The sequence below is a fragment of the Pelobates fuscus genome, chromosome 1, assembly GCF_036172605.1.
Source record: "Pelobates fuscus isolate aPelFus1 chromosome 1, aPelFus1.pri, whole genome shotgun sequence".
In the NCBI taxonomy this organism is placed as follows: Eukaryota; Metazoa; Chordata; class Amphibia; order Anura; family Pelobatidae; genus Pelobates; species Pelobates fuscus.
This window is the reverse complement of record NC_086317.1, coordinates 69,178,074-69,196,659: the sequence shown is the minus strand read 5'-3', so window position 1 is coordinate 69,196,659 and position 18,586 is coordinate 69,178,074. Positions and strand designations below refer to the sequence as shown.

General features: G+C 40.7%; 1 protein-coding gene across 1 annotated transcript; it reads left to right on the top strand.

Annotated features, from left to right (window-relative positions):
- Window positions 1-749: 749 nt before the first annotated feature.
- Window positions 750-18,313, top strand: POM121 (POM121 transmembrane nucleoporin). Its single transcript, XM_063449598.1, has 16 exons — window positions 750-1,311; window positions 6,348-6,554; window positions 6,663-6,821; window positions 7,208-7,276; window positions 8,973-9,158; window positions 9,263-9,418; window positions 9,682-9,750; window positions 10,777-10,948; window positions 11,426-11,508; window positions 11,781-11,851; window positions 12,480-12,604; window positions 12,742-12,835; window positions 12,981-13,136; window positions 13,756-15,177; window positions 16,152-16,247; window positions 16,606-18,313. Exons 1-16 carry the CDS (start codon window positions 821-823, stop codon window positions 16,701-16,703), a joined length of 3,654 nt encoding a protein of 1,217 aa, XP_063305668.1. The 5' UTR covers window positions 750-820; the 3' UTR covers window positions 16,704-18,313.
- Window positions 18,314-18,586: the final 273 nt, after the last annotated feature.

The window sequence follows — 18,586 nt, the reverse complement described above, 5'->3', positions numbered from 1 at the left end:
GGTTTTGTAGACGGGGCAGGGGTTTTGAAGAGGTGGGACAGGGGTTTGTTAAGGGGGTGACTGGTTTTGTAGAGAGGTGACAGGAGTTTTGTAAAGGGGTGACGGGTTTTGTAAAGGGTGACAGGCGATTTGTAGAGGGGAGTTTGGGTTTTGTAGAAGGAGGTGACGGAGGTTTTGTAAAAGAGGGCGACAGGGTTTTTTGTGCATTTTATTAGATTGATTCAATACCATGATACATGGAATAGTTGCAGTAAGGATTGTAATGTGTTTTTTTTTTTGTAGGTAGATCTTGTTGAGCTGGTCATATCAAAAGTAGATCATGGCACTAAAATGTGTGGACATCCCTGATCTATGTGACCTAAGCAGCATGTATCATGGAGTCACTGATGGTGAAACATGTCAACATGTGGCTGTCAGGAAAACGAAAGAAGCGCCAGCCCACATGCCATGTCCAGTAAGGCAATGGGAGGGGCTTAGAGACTCTTATCCCCGCCCCTCTATCCTGATTGGCTGTAGAATGCTAAATACTCTCCTGAGTCAGGCGGGAATTAGAAGGGTGAATTCTTATTGGTGCAGGAGGGGCGGGGATATAGTATCCGGAAGTGACGTCGCGACCATCGAATTTCCACCACTCCCCTTTAACCTTGTTGTCATCGCGCACTGGTTGTCGTCACATTTTGAAAGCGAGCGGGAGGCGGGGTCTGGGTGAGAGGGGGAGGGGGACAGCGTTGCCTTGGGCAACCCGGGATGTGACGCAGCCCGGGTCGGCGCGCGCGAGGCAGGCTGGGTATTTAAGGGCCTGGCTGAGCGCGCTCCGGTCATGTGTCCGCCGAGAGGACGCGAAGGAGGGGGTGTTGTCAGTGGCGGCGGCGGGCTGTGGGAGCGGAGAGTCCCGTGGGAGCGCTTGGCGGGCCGTTGGCTGCAGCCGGGGACTCTGCTCGTGGCCGCGCTCTTCGCCCTCGGCGCCTCCGCCGTCTATTCGTTCCCGCTGCTGTCCGCCTGCGCGCTGTGTGTGAGCGGCTGCTGGGTGTACCGGAGCTCCGGCAGGCGGTTACTGGTCCTCGCCGGCCTCAGGCCTCCCCTGGGCCCAGTGCACGCTCCCCCCAAACGGCAGAGGCCGTACCCGGCCCGCAGGCACAGGGATCCGCACTCCTGGTGGAGCCCCGCCGACCTCCTGCTCCTCATGGGGAGCTACCTGGGCAAGCAGGACCCCCCGGCCAGGGGCCAGCTCAGAGGGCCCCGCGACATTAAGGAAAGGCTGACCAGACCCAACCCTGAGGTGGCGACACCGGCCAGGCGGCTCTCCTTCAGGTGAGGTTACCGGGCCAGGCTCGCTGGGTGCCCGCCGTGCAGTCTGACTGGCAGGGCTGGCACTCTCTGTTATTACAATTGGCATTCAGTAAAGCACTGTCTGTCACGTGTTACTATTCTAATCTCCTGCTCCCTCAGCACTCCATTTAGAAGCTTACAGCACGATTACTTTACTGTTTCTAATAAAAAAAAATCCTCTAAAATATAATGGCTGTTAATTTTGCTTCTTCGTGGATGGGTGGACAAAAAGTGCAGATTTCCTGCCTGTTGTAGAACTGAAAACCTCAGGTTGCAGGTAAGCTGTAGTTTAGATGAAACAAAGAGGGCTGCACTCCACCTGGACATGCATACATTATAGGGTGATGCTGGGGCCAATATATACAAAATTTACAATTCAGCACACTCGCTTATTCGCTGAATATTTCGGATCTCACAGATTGTTTTATTTAAAAACACCTCACCTAGGCAAGAAAATTAGGTTTTAGTTACATTATATGATCATATAATGTAACTAAACCCCCATTATTTTTTTGCCTAGATTAGGTGTTTTTTTTTTTAAAATAATACTATTACAATCCTTGATCATTGTTCAGTGAATAAGCGAGTGCGCTGAATTGTGTATTTTGTAAGCTGTAGTTTAGAGCAATGGTTCCCAAACGAGTCTTCATGGGCCACCAACTATCCAGGATTAATGTGTTTTTATATATATATATATTCACACCGTTTTTTTTTCACTAGGTGAAATAGCTCCCATGTCAAGCAAAAAACTGAGATTGACAGGTCTGCTTTAAAGGGGAAACTTGGTATCAAAACCACTGCAGCAGAGGTAGGCAACATTTGGAACTACAGATGTGGGCTAAATCTCTCATAATGCTGACATAAGTATCAAGGTAGATGTAGTCCATAACATCTGGAGTCCTGCAAGTTGCCTAGCTCTGCTCTACAGAATGCTCTAGTGCCTGATGTAATGTGGGCCTGAGGCAAATCTGCCAATATTTTATCAGTCTATTGTGGTTTGACACAACCTCTGGCCCACTGGTTGCCATTTCTGCCTCAGTGACAGCTGGAAACTCTGCTTTAAACAAAGCCCAGGGTTTAGCTTATTGGCTGAGAGCAATACACAATGGTCTGCTCCATTAGTGTAGGGATTGACTCAGAGGTAATAAGTTAAACCGGTGGCAAATGGTTTTACTATGTACACTTAAGGTTGGGAGCTCTTCACACCATAACCACAGGAGCATGCTGCAGTGGTTGTGTGGAGTTTTCCTTTAAGCTGGTTTGACAAAATGGACGTTCTTACTACTTTAACACACAAACACTTACCTGTTTTAAGCAGTATTGATTGAGAGCTAACGCACTTTGCCACTGAATGTTCAAATCTGACATGAATTGGTATGAACGCTGTCAGATCAGGACTACAGCAGATGTCACAGCAAAGTAAGTGTCAAACTATTGGTTTGACATATTACTGGTGGACATGTCCTTGGGTAGGTCTGCTCCCTGGAGGTCCTTTTAAAGGAACATTCTAAGCACCTTAATTACTACAGTGCTATACCCTGGTGCATACTATACTAGAAGTACTCAAGCCATTTTCTTTTATTTTTGAATGATTGTTACCAGAGGTCTGCTCGGGACCAATCCCCAGCCTCCCCTACATCAGCAAGGGAGCCTGGCTTAGCTCCGGTAAAGAGCTTCTGGCTTTCAAGACCAGTGTAGTGGAGGCAGGGAACAGCACCTGGAAGATCCCCAATTAAGAAGTTCAGTTCTTAAACTATTTGACTGTTTATTATGTGGGGGCACCATTGAATGTCTTACACCATAACCACTATAGCCAGTTGTAATGCTATGGTGCTTGAAGTGTTCCTTTAAACCAGTGGTTCTCAACCTGTAGGACGTGACCGCTTTGGGTTCGAACGACCCTTTCACAGGGGTCACCTAAGACCATCGGAAAACATACTTCCGATGGTCTTAGGAACCGAGACAGCGCTCTATACTATAGGGCAGTGATGGTGAACCTATGGCACTAAAGTGTACCTCAGAATGGCATAATAATAGGAACGCGGAGAATAACTGGAGTTTAGCTAGTTTTGGTGCATAGGTCCAAAGTGCCCATAGATGCCCCTACCAATATTGTAACAAATCTATGCCCAAGATCGTATAGCACTGGCTAAGAGTAAAAAAGTATGTGCCAATAGATTTGACTTTATACTGGGATATTTCATTTTAAAGTTTAAACCATCTCAAAAAAATGTTATGGCTGTGTTCCTTCACATTTTGTTAGGTGCTATTTTGTACTTTGGTAACAAATGTGTTACTGTAAGTGAACATCCTTCATTCCTCTATAATGGTAATGAAGGTATTTATTTTAATAAGGTGGTGTAGTTGTGCCATTAAAAGGACACTATAGTCACACAACAACTTCAACCCCCTGAAGTCTCATTGCTCAATATGCTGCCATTTATTAGTTAAATCTGTTTAAGCAGCCCTACCCACTCCTCCCCAGCTATGACAGACACAACCTTCATGGGGAAATAAGTTTGTTTTCAATCAAATGTTAACCCCTTAAGACCAGAGGACGTACAATTACGCCCTATTTTGAGCGGCTCTAAATGCCGCCGGGCGTAATTGTGCGCCCTCCGGTCTTTTCTTACTTAGTGCTCCTGCTGGCTGAAAATAAAATTAAAGTGTGTGTGTGTGTGTGTGAATTTTACTATTAATATATATTATAAAAAAGTTAAAAAATATATAGATGTGTTATTTCGTTCCAACTGTTGTGATATTAATATATTTATATCAAAATACACGTAGAACGAAATTATTTTTATATATATATTTATGTAATATTTTTACATAATTAGGTATCCTAATTAATTACAATTAGCGGGACCTGCCTGACAACCCATGTCGAAAGTATAGGGAATTTAATTTGCTAGCACTATATTTAACCCTATAACTTTCCAAGACACCATAAAACCTGTACATGGGGGGTACTGTTTTACATGGGAGACTTCGCTGAACACAAATATTAGTGTTTCAAAACAGTAAAATGTATTACAACTATGATATCGCCAGTAAAAGTGAAGCTTTTTGCGTTTTTCACGCACAAACAGCACTCACACGGACGATATTATTGCTGCAATACTTTTTACTGTTTTGAAACACATATGTGTTCAGCGAAGTCTCCCGGGTACAACAGTACCCATCATGTACAGGTTTTATGGTGTTTTCAAAAGTTACAGCGTCAAATATTTTTCACATTAAAATTTGCCAGATTGCTTACGTTGCCTTTGTGACCCTATGGTAGCCCAAGAATGAAAATTACCCCTATGATGGCATACCATTTGCAATAGTAGACAACCCAAGGTATTGCAAATGGGGTATGTCCAGTCTTTTTTAGTAGCCACTTGGTCACAAACACTGGCCATTTTCCCATTTTTTTCATATTAAATTATGTTTCATAGCTAAATATTTGATATTAAATAAAAGCCCTGTCTCCCCTGAATAAAATGATATATAATAAGGGGGGTGCATTTAATATGAAAGAGGTGAATTACGGTTGGACAGACATATAGCGCAAATGCCAGGTTTTGTTCTGTTCACAACTTGTACATTTGGCTTGGTCCTTAAGGGGTTCATTTCCTTTAAAGGTTTATTTTTTGTAAAAAAAAAATCTTCTGCTCTGTAAATTGAATGTTAATCACATAGGAGTCCCCTGCAAGGTCTAGCAAAGTATTAACAGCGCAGGAGATAAGAAATTCTAACTTAAACAATTTACAATAAAGGAAGTGTAACCGTTAGTTCACCACCTTATTGGTAGTGTTTAGGAAGGCTGTACATGTCACCTGCATGGAGGTGTTACTAGTCTGTTACTGCAGAGAGCCTGAAGTCTCTCAATTAGTGTCTAATGAAATATCCCAGTTTAAAGTCAAATCTATTGGCACAATACTATCACTAGTGCTGATGGCTAAACAATGTATTTACTTATTTCACTTAGCCAGTGCTATATGATCTTGGGCATAGATTTGTTACAGTATTGGTAGGTACATCTATGGGCACTTTGGACCTATGCACTGAAACTAGCTAAACTCTGGTTATTCTCTGGGATTTTTATTTCTTTGTGTGATCCCATTAGTCTGCACTAGTCATGGTGCTAGCAGTTGCTAGTACACATTCCAGAGCAAGTGGTCAAAAAACTTAATGTTTAACATTTTACCTGGGAAAAGTCACTACTAAGCCATAACATGTCAATATCTGGCAGCCTTAGATGAATTATTTTGACTTCCCTCTTGGATCTGTACTTGGGATGACTGTATGTGGTTGAGACTCCTGTATGTGTGGCCTTCTGCCCATAGCATTTCATTTTCTTTTAATATTGCTGGTCATTTATTTGGCCTTGTATAATTTCTTTTAAACTTCCATTTTTTTTTATTTATTTTTTTTATTTATAGATTAGGTATAAACCATACAATAAGTAACTAAAATGAGAAAATGCTGTAAAATTGCACAATCCTATTTCTTCCTTTTTAAATGGATCCCTTTGTAGTAAGGCCGCTTATCACCAGGGTTTGCAACATGCAGAAGTTAGCTCTTGCAAAGCATTCACCCTGTCTAAAACTCCCTGTTGCCTTCAGTTGACTAGATCTGTCAATCAGTTTGTTTGTGTTATCACTCTGTACCAGGTGCACTTTTAAGATCTGTAATTTATTTATAAAATATTTTACCAGGAAAGATACATTGAGATTTCTCGTTTTCAAATATGTCCTGGTAATGCAAATGAGTAGCTTCCTGGTTGCTTCACTCATTGTTTTGTAAAGAATCATTGACTTTTACAGTGTGCATCTGATCAGTGAACACTTCTGGAAGAAATTGCAGGAGGACACGTGAGGGATTTTCTGTCCTAAATCACTAAGCGGATTGTTTTGCAAATAACATGGCTTGTTGTGGTACTTGGATTGTCGTTTTCAATATCATTCAGCTAATTAATGCTGTCAGTTGCATTGTTTATGTATCTTTTAACATTCCCTTTTCTATTTTAGGGAAACACCGGTGCATAATCGTGCTTACATGAATCCGCGACGACATTATCCAGCTCACCAGCCTCAATATAGCATGACTGGCTCACTTCCTATGGTATTTATGAATGGACATCAAGAAAAGACTGTTGTGTCACCTAAAAAATATATGCTGCGTAGCCCTGTTACTGTACGAATACCGCCTGCAGACAAAAGCACTGCGTACTCCTTGTAAGTGTGGTTGGACGTGTGTTTTATTTATTTATTTTTTTTCCCTCACAACTAGGTTTCATAAAAGAAATACTGTGCATTACTTCACTATATAATTTCTTGTTCCAGCCTTGATAATGTGCCTTCTCGGTGTCCAGTCTCTCCTACTCACTGCGCTCCAGATCCTTGTGCAAAGGAGACTGTGTTGAGTGCCATCAAAGAGTCTCGAAAAAGGCTAAACAAAGATGAAGAGAATGCTTTATTTGGAGACTTGGATACTAAGAGGAGGTTAGTTTTAGTTCCCTCCATGAACTAGCTTCTTGTATGTTTAGGTTTCAACTGATGTACTGTCTAAGTCAGGGCTCAAGATTTCCAATGGCTAGCAAGTAGAAGTTTACAGATGTTGGTGTACTCTGGTCTAAATCTATTAGACCCTGTCATCCAAAAAAGATTATGTAAAAGTAAACTGACAGTTTTCTCTTTGAGACTGTCTTTATATTTTCATTAGTTGGAGAATATTTGTGCTGAATATTTGTCTTGGATCCTGGCAAAAAAATGTCTTCTGTTTGATGGAAATTATATGTAGCACCTATGCGTTCACAGTAATATTGGCTTTATAATGTGGAATCTATATATTTGTAAGATTTTTTTTTTTTTTTTATCTATTTATTCAGGAGATATGGAAGTGGTCCATCACTTGAACCACCTGTAGCCAATGGACTGCTCTCTTCATTTGCTGCAAAGTAAGTAGTGGGTTCTGTAGACCTGGGATATACTGCTCAATTGTACAGCCTGCAAGTCTTGTCATGGCTCAAGCTTCTAAATTCCTTCTAATACAGCTTTCAAAATCTCTAGTCTGCCTGTCAAATTAAACTTACTCATTGTGTCAGCATAGTGTAACTTAAAGGCTTAGAACTAAACATTGTAATCACTTTCCATTTGGCCTTCATGCTGTAAGCAATATTCTCCCTATATTTACAGTTATTGCTAGAGGGGAAATTTAAGCTCTACAATACTGTCGTGGCTATGTCAACAGTCCCCTAGTGATTTTCCCCAGCAAGGACTAAAATGGTTTGACACTCCTGGCACCTTTAGCAGTATTGCCCACTATATCACTCACTGTCTGAAAGTGCCAATTCTGGACACTTGGCAGATGTCTTAGTGGTTACAAGCTGAAGCTGTGTGCATTTGACATTAAAGGGACACTATAGTCACCAGAACAACTACAGCTTATTGAATTTGTTCAGGTGTGTAGAATCAATACCTTCAGGCTTTTTGCTGTAAACACTGTCTTTTCAGAAAAATGCACTGTTTACATTACAGCCTAGTGATAGCCATCTGAGGAGTGGCCAGTGAAGTTTTTAGAAATCCTTCCTAGGTCATGGCTGCCTAAAATGCATCCAAACATTCAGTGTCTCCTCCCTCTGCATGCAGACACTGAACTTACCTCAGAGATTCATTGATTAAATTCATCTCTATGAGGAGATGCTGATTGGCCAGGGCTGTGTTTGAATTGTGCTGCCTCTGCCTCTGTCAGTCAATCCTATGGTGAAGCACTGTGATTGGATCAGGCTACCACTTCTGATGTCAGTGCTTTTGTTTTTTGAGGCAAACCGCATTCAGATCTACAGCTTCTGGCTTGAATACAGTAAGATTTTGCTATCTTTATGGAGGCATGAGGGGCCTGGGGGGCTAGATGATGGTGTTAACCCTATAGGGTCAGGAATATACATGTTTATGTTCCTGACCCTATAGTGATCCTTTAAAGACAACTGTCTCATTCAAATGTTTAAATGATAGTTGCCTCACTCTGCAGGCTGAGAAAAATCGGTAAATATGGAAAAAAAAAAGTTTACCTCTTTCCTTATGCTTTTCACACCTATTTCAGTGGGAACTGAACTAGCCATTCAGTGTCCGGTCCTAGGATTCGGAAAACGTGTATTGGGCATGCTGACAGATTTACACATGTGCCCTTAGAGCTCTTTATCTTGCAACCTCCTGACTGTCAGAATAGCTGTGTGTGTGTGAACATGCAGAGCAGGCTCTGGGGTCTGGTTTCTCTCATGATGCTACAATGATGCCTGGTTTCTGTCCTTATTGGACTGTTCTGAAACTAAGCTTTGTGCGTAAGAGGGCCTAAAGGAACTCTCCTAGCTGAGAATTGTGCCCACAAATGCATCCTGACAGCTTATAAATGTTAATTACATACTTTGCTAAGATTTTCTTGGTTTGTATATTTAAATGTATGTCTTAAAAAAAGTGTTGCATGTTCCTCTAACAGAATAACCAGCAAAACTGAAGCACCTGCAGGGGAAAAAAGGCTGCATCTTCTGGATCTCATAAAAAAAAAAAATCTATTTGCATAATTTAAATTGCTGGGATTTATTTCTTTTTTTTCTTTTTTTACTTCTATATTTTTTTTAACCCTCACTCCTTTAGGGATATACCTGAACGTGCTTATGTGAATCGGCGTTACCCAATTCACCAACCACAGTATAGCAAGGTTGGATCCCTTCCTTTGGTGTCTTTGGATGGATATCAAAAGAAGCCTGTTCTGTCACCTAAAAATGCATACCGACCTGGTATTGTAAGAATACCCCCTCCAGACAAAAACATTGCTAACGTGTGAGTAAATCTTGTTGGGTATTTCTTTGATTATGATTTAATATTTAAATATTGCTGCTTCCTTTCTTATGTAGTTGTGGTATTCTTGTTTTTGTTTCTTTCAGCATCAAAAACTTGCATTGTAGTTCAGTGTCTCCGCCTCACAGATCTCCAGATCCTTGTGCAAAGGAAACTGTACTGAATGCCCTGAAAGAGTGCCGGAAAAGACTAAACAAAGATGACGACTATACTATAGCTGGTGATCTTGATAACAAGAGGAGGTTGGTTCTTTCTTGCACTGGACTGACTTCTTTGAAGTTTCTGTATTGACTAAGCAGCCCTCAAACAAGGGGTAGGAAATACATCAACTCTTCAGATGTTGTGGACTACATCTTCCCTAAAGCTTTGCAAGCATTATGGGAGATGACTTTCACAACGATACAGCTTTGGGGGAGAAGGTTAAAGATTCTGCATATCCAAAACCTGGAAATGTATTGTGTATTTTAAAGTAACCTTTTATAATTGCCATTTTATTTTTTGTCAGGAGACATGGAGGTGATCCAACTTCTGAACCACCAGAAGCCAATGGACTCCAGGCTACTTCTGTTTTCAAGTAGGTATTGATACGGATATAAAGTTACCCATAGATATGTTCAGGTGAAACCAAACTGTTATATGTTCGCGCCGCTCTGTATAGCAATCAAATCAGACCAGGCACTTTGTGATTCAAAGGTTACTTCCTCTTTTATTGCAAGAGCTTTCAGACGATATAGTACTTTGTAAAACAGCATCTAAATGCAATAAAGTGTGTTTTTCCTTGAACTTCTTTTGCCCTTTTTTATTTTCAGGCCCACTCGTACGTTGGTTTCGGCACACCACAACCAACTTTCATCTCAGACACGATCCATTACGTATTAAATTCAGAGCATAAGTAGAAAGGCCATTAGGCCTGAATTTGTGGGAGGAGTAAGTCCCCTAATTAAACTCCCAGCCAGCCCCTGCTCACCTCTGCGTTCAAGTTGATTGTCCCCACCTTCACCCTTATAGCATTACAATTCTCTTTGGTGGGCCCTTTTTTATTTTCAGGCCCACTCGTACGTTGGTTTTGGCACACCACAACCAACTTTCATCTCAGACACTCCATTACGTATTACATTCCGAGCGTGTGTGTATAAATAAAAATTTAGGACGTAAGAAGGGGGGGGTTGAGGGTGAAGCTGCAATAGTCTCCTCAGAAACCACAGAATGTCACAAGTCATGAATTTATGCTAACTTGTCACACTGAAACTAGACTAAGCTCAAAGCATAACAAAGTAAAAACAGACTGGTCATCTGTAGCTTGAGCCTGGGGTCAAGGTGCCTTCCATCACAGTATATGTTTGCAGCTGCTCTGAAATGTAGTGCTCAATTGTAGAGCACAAGGGCTTTAGGATATATTTGTTAGTATCTTTGGGTTTTGACTTTTGCCATTTGATCTGCACACAAATTAATGGAAACTTGGCATTGAACTTCTTGGTTCAAGTCCTACTTGGTCAAAAATCACTTTCTGGTATGCACCAACCTCTTTTTATTATCTGTAATGACTTTTCTGTGTCAAAAATAAATTGTCTTTATAGAAACATGACTCTTGTCTTGCCAGGTCAGACAATCTGAAGAGAAGACAGAGTGTGCAGAGTTTTGATGAAGATCCCAGTAAACGTTCCCGGACCTCTTCAAGCAGTTCTGTGACCAGCAATACAATGAACGGCATTCAACTGTCTGCACATAATGCGATCACAAGTTCCTACAGTTCCAGCAAAAAGCTGTTGAAGGTAAGTTGACTGAGAAACTCATGTAGATGGGCTTTCATAATTTTCTAAGATTATACTTTATAAAAGACATGAACACCTGTATGATCCCTTTTCCAAACCCTGCTTAAGACTAAAATTAAAATTTTAGTAGTGCTACAGTGACCTTTAAAAGGTGCAGTCTAAGCACAAACCCTAGTTTTGTAGTGCTTATAGTGATGGTAGACTGTATTTGCTGTTTGTTTCTAGGCCAGTTTTTGTCTTAATTGTTTTATCAAATCAATGTGTTCCTGAATTTCTTACATTTAACAGGTCTTGGTTAAATCATATTTAAAAAATAAATATAAAAGCTTTCAAATCTCTTTACCTAGAACAAAAGCATGATTCCTGCAGCCTATTGGCATCACAGCCATGACTAGGGCATGTCTGATGCTTAGACTGCCCCATGTAAACTGTAAAAGGTGTGTTATTACAAACATTATGTGTCTCTTAACCTTTTAGGAAAGGATGGCTTCACTGAATAAATCTGCATCCAGTTCTTCTTCCAGATGCCAGACACCAGAGTGGCCCATTAAGAAGGGAAGGTATGAAACCAAATGTTTCAGAATATATTAATCAAATGCGCTCAATTCTGGTATACAGTAGTTATTCAATAACCTAATACACAATTACATTTTTGTCCTAGTTCTGTTAATGAATGCTGCTTTTTTTGCTGCAATGTCTTCAGCAATAACACTTAGTAATGTAGGCCAAATTTTTGCTGATAACCATTATTTGAAAATGTTATAAATGACTAGTATTGCAGACAAACTAACAACTTAATGAGTTGACCAATTCCTCTCACTTTTATTTCCAGCCAAGATCTGCATACCAAAAGCCCAGTAACGCCACTAAAATCCAACAGCAGGTTGAACTCATCTGGACAATGTAAGTCTGCTTTTGCACTTAATAGCTTGGAAGAGCTGCTATTTTCCTCTCTGAATTCACAGCTCTGTATTTTGCTTACATTGAGATCAAGGTAGTATCACGCAGGACAACAATGCATGTACTAATGGCAAAGTAGGGGGCCATCCTGTCCTTTTAATGCTCTTTATTTTTTTTATTACTAAATAAATGGTACTTTTACAATTGGATCGGAGTCCTGGATGTAGAGGGCAAACCTGGAATTAATGTCCTAAAATGAAAGTCTTGGTGGAAGATATATTTTTTCACAGCAGAAAGTTCAGTGTTTTATTTGAACTGTTTAACTCATGTTAGCCACTGGCTCCAATTAGTCTGTACAGCCTGGTTCTGTTCTGTGAACTGAATTGTCTTGGCATCAGCTCTCAATGCACAGATAGCATTCATACGCCAATTACTGACATTAGTGTGCTCACTGTGCTTGGAGCATCAAATGCTGCAATATTGCAAACGGCAGGTACCCTTTAATCTAAAGTCGGGTCCAAAACCTGGTCAAGATTAAAGTGCAGTAAGGTAGGTTTTGTATCTTGTGCAATGCTTGTTTATTTAATAAAAAGTTTGTGCTTGGTACATCAATTTAATGTTTCCTCCCTAGTTGCTGATACACCAGTCTCAAAAGGATTATCCACCATAAGTACATCTCCCACTGGGAATGTTGTTGCTGGAAGAAGAAGCAAAGTTTTGCTGACTTGCCCGGAAAGGAACGAGCCATACCATCTGGTAGGTGCTTGGAGAGTTACAGATGTTAAAATGATCAGGCTAGCAGAGTTCTGAATCATGACCAAATGCTCAATCATGTTGAGCATTCTGTACTAAAGGTTTAAATCAATAACAAGCACTCTAATATTTATATTCAGCCTCCAGCACCTATTGTGGGATATGAAGTGACTACAGAAGATTATGATGCTGAGAAGAAAGCTGCGTTACAGAGGTTGCACAGGGCATTGGAAGGTACATAATGGAGAATTATTTTTCTTATATATTTAAAAATAAAATTGTGTGTGTGTATATGTATATGTATGTGTGTATGTGTGTGTGTGTATATGTATATGTATGTATGTATATGTATGTGTGTATATATATTTATATTTTCTAGATCTGGTTCCAACCACTTCAGCACCATCAAGTATTGCTTCCTCTGTCTTCACTCTGCCAACTACAGCACCGTCAACCTTTCAACAAGCACCTGTTGCTAGTAACAGTTCTCTAATGCAGAGTCTGGCTAAGATGCAAGAAAAGGAAAAGCCTCCAGGTGAGACATCTGGAAGTGTTTACACATGAGCATGTATGGTGTATATTGGCATTTGTTTTAAAGTAGTTTTTTTGTTTTTGTTTTTTGTTTTTTATTATCTTTGTATATTTTGCAAAGACTCTGATGGTATCATCCACAATTGGTGTGCGGGGGCCCATGGTTGCAATAGAGATGAGTCCTATTCAGTCTTCAGTTATTGCCACTTCATTAGCAAGGAGCTCATTCCAGTGCTGTATTCTCGTACATGGTTGAGTACAAGTCTATGGAGGATCCCTTGACACCACAGTAGTCTCCATAGATATTCTTTTGCAGTGAGTGAGTGCCTTATTGCCACAGGTGACAAACATTTTTTGTCAACTTTTGTGGCTTAAACATAAGACAAAGTAGTCCCTACTTTATTTTTGTTTTTTGACTCTACTGGAATTTTATTGAGATCCAGCAGTCTTTGTTAATTTTGTACGTTATGAAATATTTTACTTACATTTTTTTTGGGTAGTTGACAACGCTCTTAATCTTGTGAGGGAGTGATCACTAGCTAAAGCCTAATGTTACAAAATTGACTATTTTTTGGCTTCTTGTTAAGATATTTATATTGTATAATTTTATTTTTCCCTCTTAGCCCTTGGAGCAACTGCACAGAGCACAGCTGAAGTGGCTACCACTGTCTCAAAAGTCTCAAATTTAACATTTGCTTTTGCGGCCAACTCTAGTTCTTCTGGCCTGCAATCTGCCATATCTAACACAACACCTAATCTTGTTACTCCTGTGGTCACCTCAATCAGCACCCCTGTTTTCCCTCAGCCACTGGGATCAACCCATATGAAGCCTCAATCTCCCAAAAATGGTCTTCTCCTCCAGATGCTCAGTAAACCAGAGGATAATGCCCAGACTGCTTTTAAACCAATCTTTGGTGCTCCTCCATCTGAAAACTCAATTTCATCGACTGCTACTCCTGTATTACCTGTCAGTACAGTAGCTTCAGCCACATTCAAACCTGTATTTGGCAATAATCTTGAGCAACAGACTCCAGCCTCCGAAGCTACATTCAAACCAATTTTTGGGGCGAGCAGCGCTCAGCCTCCAGCTTCTTCTGCACCATTTTCATTCCAGATGGCATCCAAATCGAGTACTTCAACTCCAGCCTTTCCTGGTGTCAGTGTCACCGATAATGCACCCAAAACCACACCTGTACTCTCTGCCCCCATTACAACAACTACAAATTCTAATACAGGAACTGCATTTCAGTTTGGAGCAGCTTCCCAGTGCCCAACTACATCAAGTGCTGCTGCAGTGCTAGGTAGCAACAGTAATAAAGTCTCCCAGGCAAAGCCTGCCATATCATTTGGCCAAACTGCTAACGCTCAGAACAGTGGCTTTACTGGTTTTGGCAGTGCATCAGCTGCATCAACAACTCAACCTAAACCATCCACTGCATTTGGGTCTACCACCTCTGCTTTCACTGCCACGTTTGGTTCAAACAATTCTTTCCCTGGTAATAGTGGCACACCTGCCTTTACCAGTGGTGCCTCCAGTGAAGCACCAGCAAGCAAATCTACAACCACACCTATTCCCAACTTTGGATCAGGAACTCCTGCTTTTGGGTCAAGCACGCAGCCTGGCTTTGCCAGTAATGTGCAGCCAGCATTTGGGGCTAGTGTTCAACCAACATTTGGGACTACAAACACAACTTTCAGTTTTGGCAATTCTGCCCCAGCAGCAACAAAAGCTACGACATTTGGCAGTATAAGTAACAGCCAAACCAGTAGCAGCACACCCAGTACAAATATGTTTGCAGGTGCATCTTCTACACCATTCTCTTTTGGTGTGGCTTCAAACAGTGCAGCATCTTTTGGTAGTGGGAGTCAAAGTGCAAACACAGCTGGAAACACTGGCTTCAACTTTGGAGCAGCATCAACTGCAGCACCTGCTGCATCATCATTTGGTAGTTCAAATGCAACACAGAACAGCATTGGAACTCCAGCCCAAAACTCTACCTTTACGTTTGGGACCCCGGGGGCAACAGAGAACAAGTCCTCTTTTGGTGAGTATGAATTTCATTAGAGTTCAAACTCCTTTTTGCCATTTTTCTTCTGTAATCTGGGGAGAGGATGGGCAGAATGTTTGCATATGTATCATTCACTGGCTCTGCTGCAGGCTCTTGGTTGATTCGTAGACTCTGTTAATTGCTGGAGTGTGTGCTGGGCTTAATAGTGGCATGCCATGGTTGCAATGCATTACACCATGACTGAGGAATGCATAGATTGTGATGCTTGTGTTAAAGCAGGAAATCTGCAGATATAAATGGTAACACATGGAGTGCTTAGAATATATGACGAATGGCAATTGCCTTAAAAAGTAGGGACATCATGATAACTTGTTAGGATTGATATCTAGTTTACCTGAACTACTAGAATGTAGGTAGTTTTGACATTCAGGATTATTCTTTATTTGAGAGGTCTGCTCATTTAAACCGTGCCACCACATGTACACTAGGTAAAGGCTAGAAGGTCAACAAGATTTCCTGACTGCATTAGACTTGGTCAATGCCCAATCTTCTCATGAATGCAAGAGTGATGAGTGGGGGAAGGGGGAGAAGGATCTGCTGGCTCCCAGCAGAATGCTAAATCTGGGTGGAGCTTCATGCTCCCTTCTGTTCCCAGTTCCTTGTATAGAAACATCTTGTGAATGGAACAGCTATTGGATATGACTAGATGCCATAGACCAGAATGATACAGAAGGAAATGGTCACATGTAAACCACCTTGTCTGTCCTAGCACACCTGTAAATCCAAGGAGCGAAAAATAAGTAAACCTAAGTGAGAACAGACAACAGCTCAATTAACCTGCCCTTCGGTGGGTCCCCAATCAGATCCCAAGCTGGTTTTAGCCACATCCAAAATGCCAGCAAGTTCCCTCTGCACGAGTACCACCTGTAAATTCATTTTCACTACATAATATGCACCATGATGATCACATTATTTTAATGTAATCTATCTTTTTTTCCCCTCCCATTTAGGTACATCCACTCCAGCATTTGGCCAGACTACCCCTACAGCTGGTTTAACTTTTGGGAGTCCAGCTCCAGGATTTCCAAATGCTAGTCCCTCATTTAGTGAGTACCACGTGGCTTTGCAGTTGTCATATTTACTCTTCTAGATAAACTTGTTCATGTAATTCAATTGTTGACTTGCTGAAAGTTTTCCAAGCACTTGTCTGCTGAAAGGCATTGTTGCAGTAATATAATAGAAATTAAGCATGCTGTATGTTATAAACAGTCTTTATCTGCCAAAAGACCCTCCCGTATCAAGCTTTTGTCTTTAAAATTTATCCAACCTTATACAATTATTACTCTTATGGGGTATCTAAGTACCAGCATGGTGGCTCTTCTAGAAACACCTATAGGCTGACTGCTGTTTAACATCCTGTAATTTAATTTCTGGTTTCTAACTGTCTTTCTCATCTCGTCAAAGGTCCTGCTACCCCTTCCTTCTCTATTGGTGCTGGTTCAAAATCTACAGGTGTTCGTCAGCGACTCATGGCCCGCCGTCAACATGCTCGGAAGAAATAGATGACACTGCGCTTATACTCTCCCATGGTCTTGTTCCTCCCAGTATTGGCTTGCTCTGTGGACATATTCATTATCTACCCAGATATAATTAACTAAGGGACTGATGCAAACCGCCACACAGCACAACTTGCTGCCCAAGAAGTTTAACATTTTCAGGCAGGATTGTGACCAGGGAGTGTTATGTGTTGGAGTAGAAGAACTTTTTCTACATACTGCCAAATTTGACTTTGAGACCTGCCTCCTTTGAGGTATGCCTGGTTTAATTGTACAATTTCAGATGTTGGTTTGAACTTGTAGAATATGGCTGGAAATAATAGCCTTGAGAAAGCTGCCCGTGCACTTTCCAATTGACTGTTTACTGTAATACCACAAACTTATTCTCATGTCTTTTTAGACTTCTGTATCTCCCTATCCTATTTCTAAGTTTTTCTGCTACTTTTTTAGAGCCAGAATAGTACATATCCAATTGTTTTTACTGCCACTGTAACTGTGGAAGTTGGAGCAAATACACCACTGTACACCTTTCCTCGTTCTACAGTGAGAACCTTTAGACGTCTGCAATGAATGTTTGTTCCTCTTACTAGACAGGCTCTGCTTTGTCAAAAGTGGGGGGAAGCCCTTTTGCACTTAATGGTGTGGTGCTTGATGCAATTGTTGCTCTCCTTCATTGTTTTACCTGTCTATGAACTTCTTTTGTGCAGAGGTATCTGCATAAACTTGACTATGGCAACAGAGAGTAAAATACTGGGATCCAATACAGCTAGAATAAAAAGCTGCATATATGACAGCTTTTGTTTTTGTAAATAACTTGTAAAGTTGTATTACCTTACAAACAAAAAAGTCCACAATTAGCACTACTCTAGACCTCTCTGCATAGTTCCTATAAAATGATTTTTTTTTTTTTTTAAAGACAGGTTAAACCTGGGATCTGTTATCCTAACTTTTTCCAGAGGAGCAAATTTGTTTTGAGGCGCAATGATGAGAGTGAAATTTGAATGTCAAGATGGCACGAGTGATCTATGTAACTTGTCAGTTTTATCTGTGTTGTAAAAATTGTATTTGTAAGCTACCTCGAAGAGCAAAACTGAGATGGGTGATAATGAAGCATGTTAGAACACTTGAGACTGTATATCAAATTATATGGTTGAAGCGTTTGGAGTAAATGATCAATTGTGACAAAGTACAGATCTAAGGAAAGGCTATTGGGGTGTTTTTATATTTTTATTTCCCCCACCATTTATGCTGCAGGAGTGAGACTACTACTGATGGGTTTAGTCACAAACTAGTAAGATGTGGTTAAGATGCAACCAAACATAACTATTCTTAGCTACTCTGTACCCTATTCACAGCTTACAGCTTTTGTGTATAAACCCCCAGTCAATCGATGGGTTGCATGGATAATTGGGTTGTGAATACCTATTGGCATATGTTGGTAACTTGGCGTATTGCAGCATGCGCAGGAATTCTTCTCAATGTAAAATTATGTCCATATACTGCCAACTCGCAGCAATATGTATCAACAGAAATGGTTTGGATGGCTTTATGTACGTTTAGTGAATGCGCATTGTATTTCTGAAGACTGGCTGAGTTGGTTTGGGAGGTTTGTGTGTTTTTTTTGTTTTTTTTGAAGACTTTTTATATATTGTCTTGTCTTACGTTTTTGATTTTAAAATAAAACAAACAAATGTATATTTGCCTCTTGTGTTTTTATTTAATTTGGGTAGGTGGTTCTTTGTTAAAGCTCTCCAACCCTGAAACTGGTCTAATTGTAATTTCTGTGTAACTTTTGTTGTACAGTCAGTCTTTCTGTAGGACTGAACAGTGAACCGCAAGCATTGCAAATGCTTATTTTTAAAGTATAAGCATTCACTGTCAAACTACAT

Excerpts from the sequence above, each read along its gene's own strand:
- POM121 (XM_063449598.1), top strand. The coding sequence starts at position 821 with ATGTGTCCGCCGAGAGGACGCGAAGGAGGGGGTGTTGTCAGTGGCGGC. Across the intron at positions 12,836-12,980 it reads GTTGCACAGGGCATTGGAAG|ATCTGGTTCCAACCACTTCA; the intron begins GTACATAATGGA and ends TATATTTTCTAG. Across the intron at positions 13,137-13,755 it reads AGAAAAGGAAAAGCCTCCAG|CCCTTGGAGCAACTGCACAG; the intron begins GTGAGACATCTG and ends TTTCCCTCTTAG.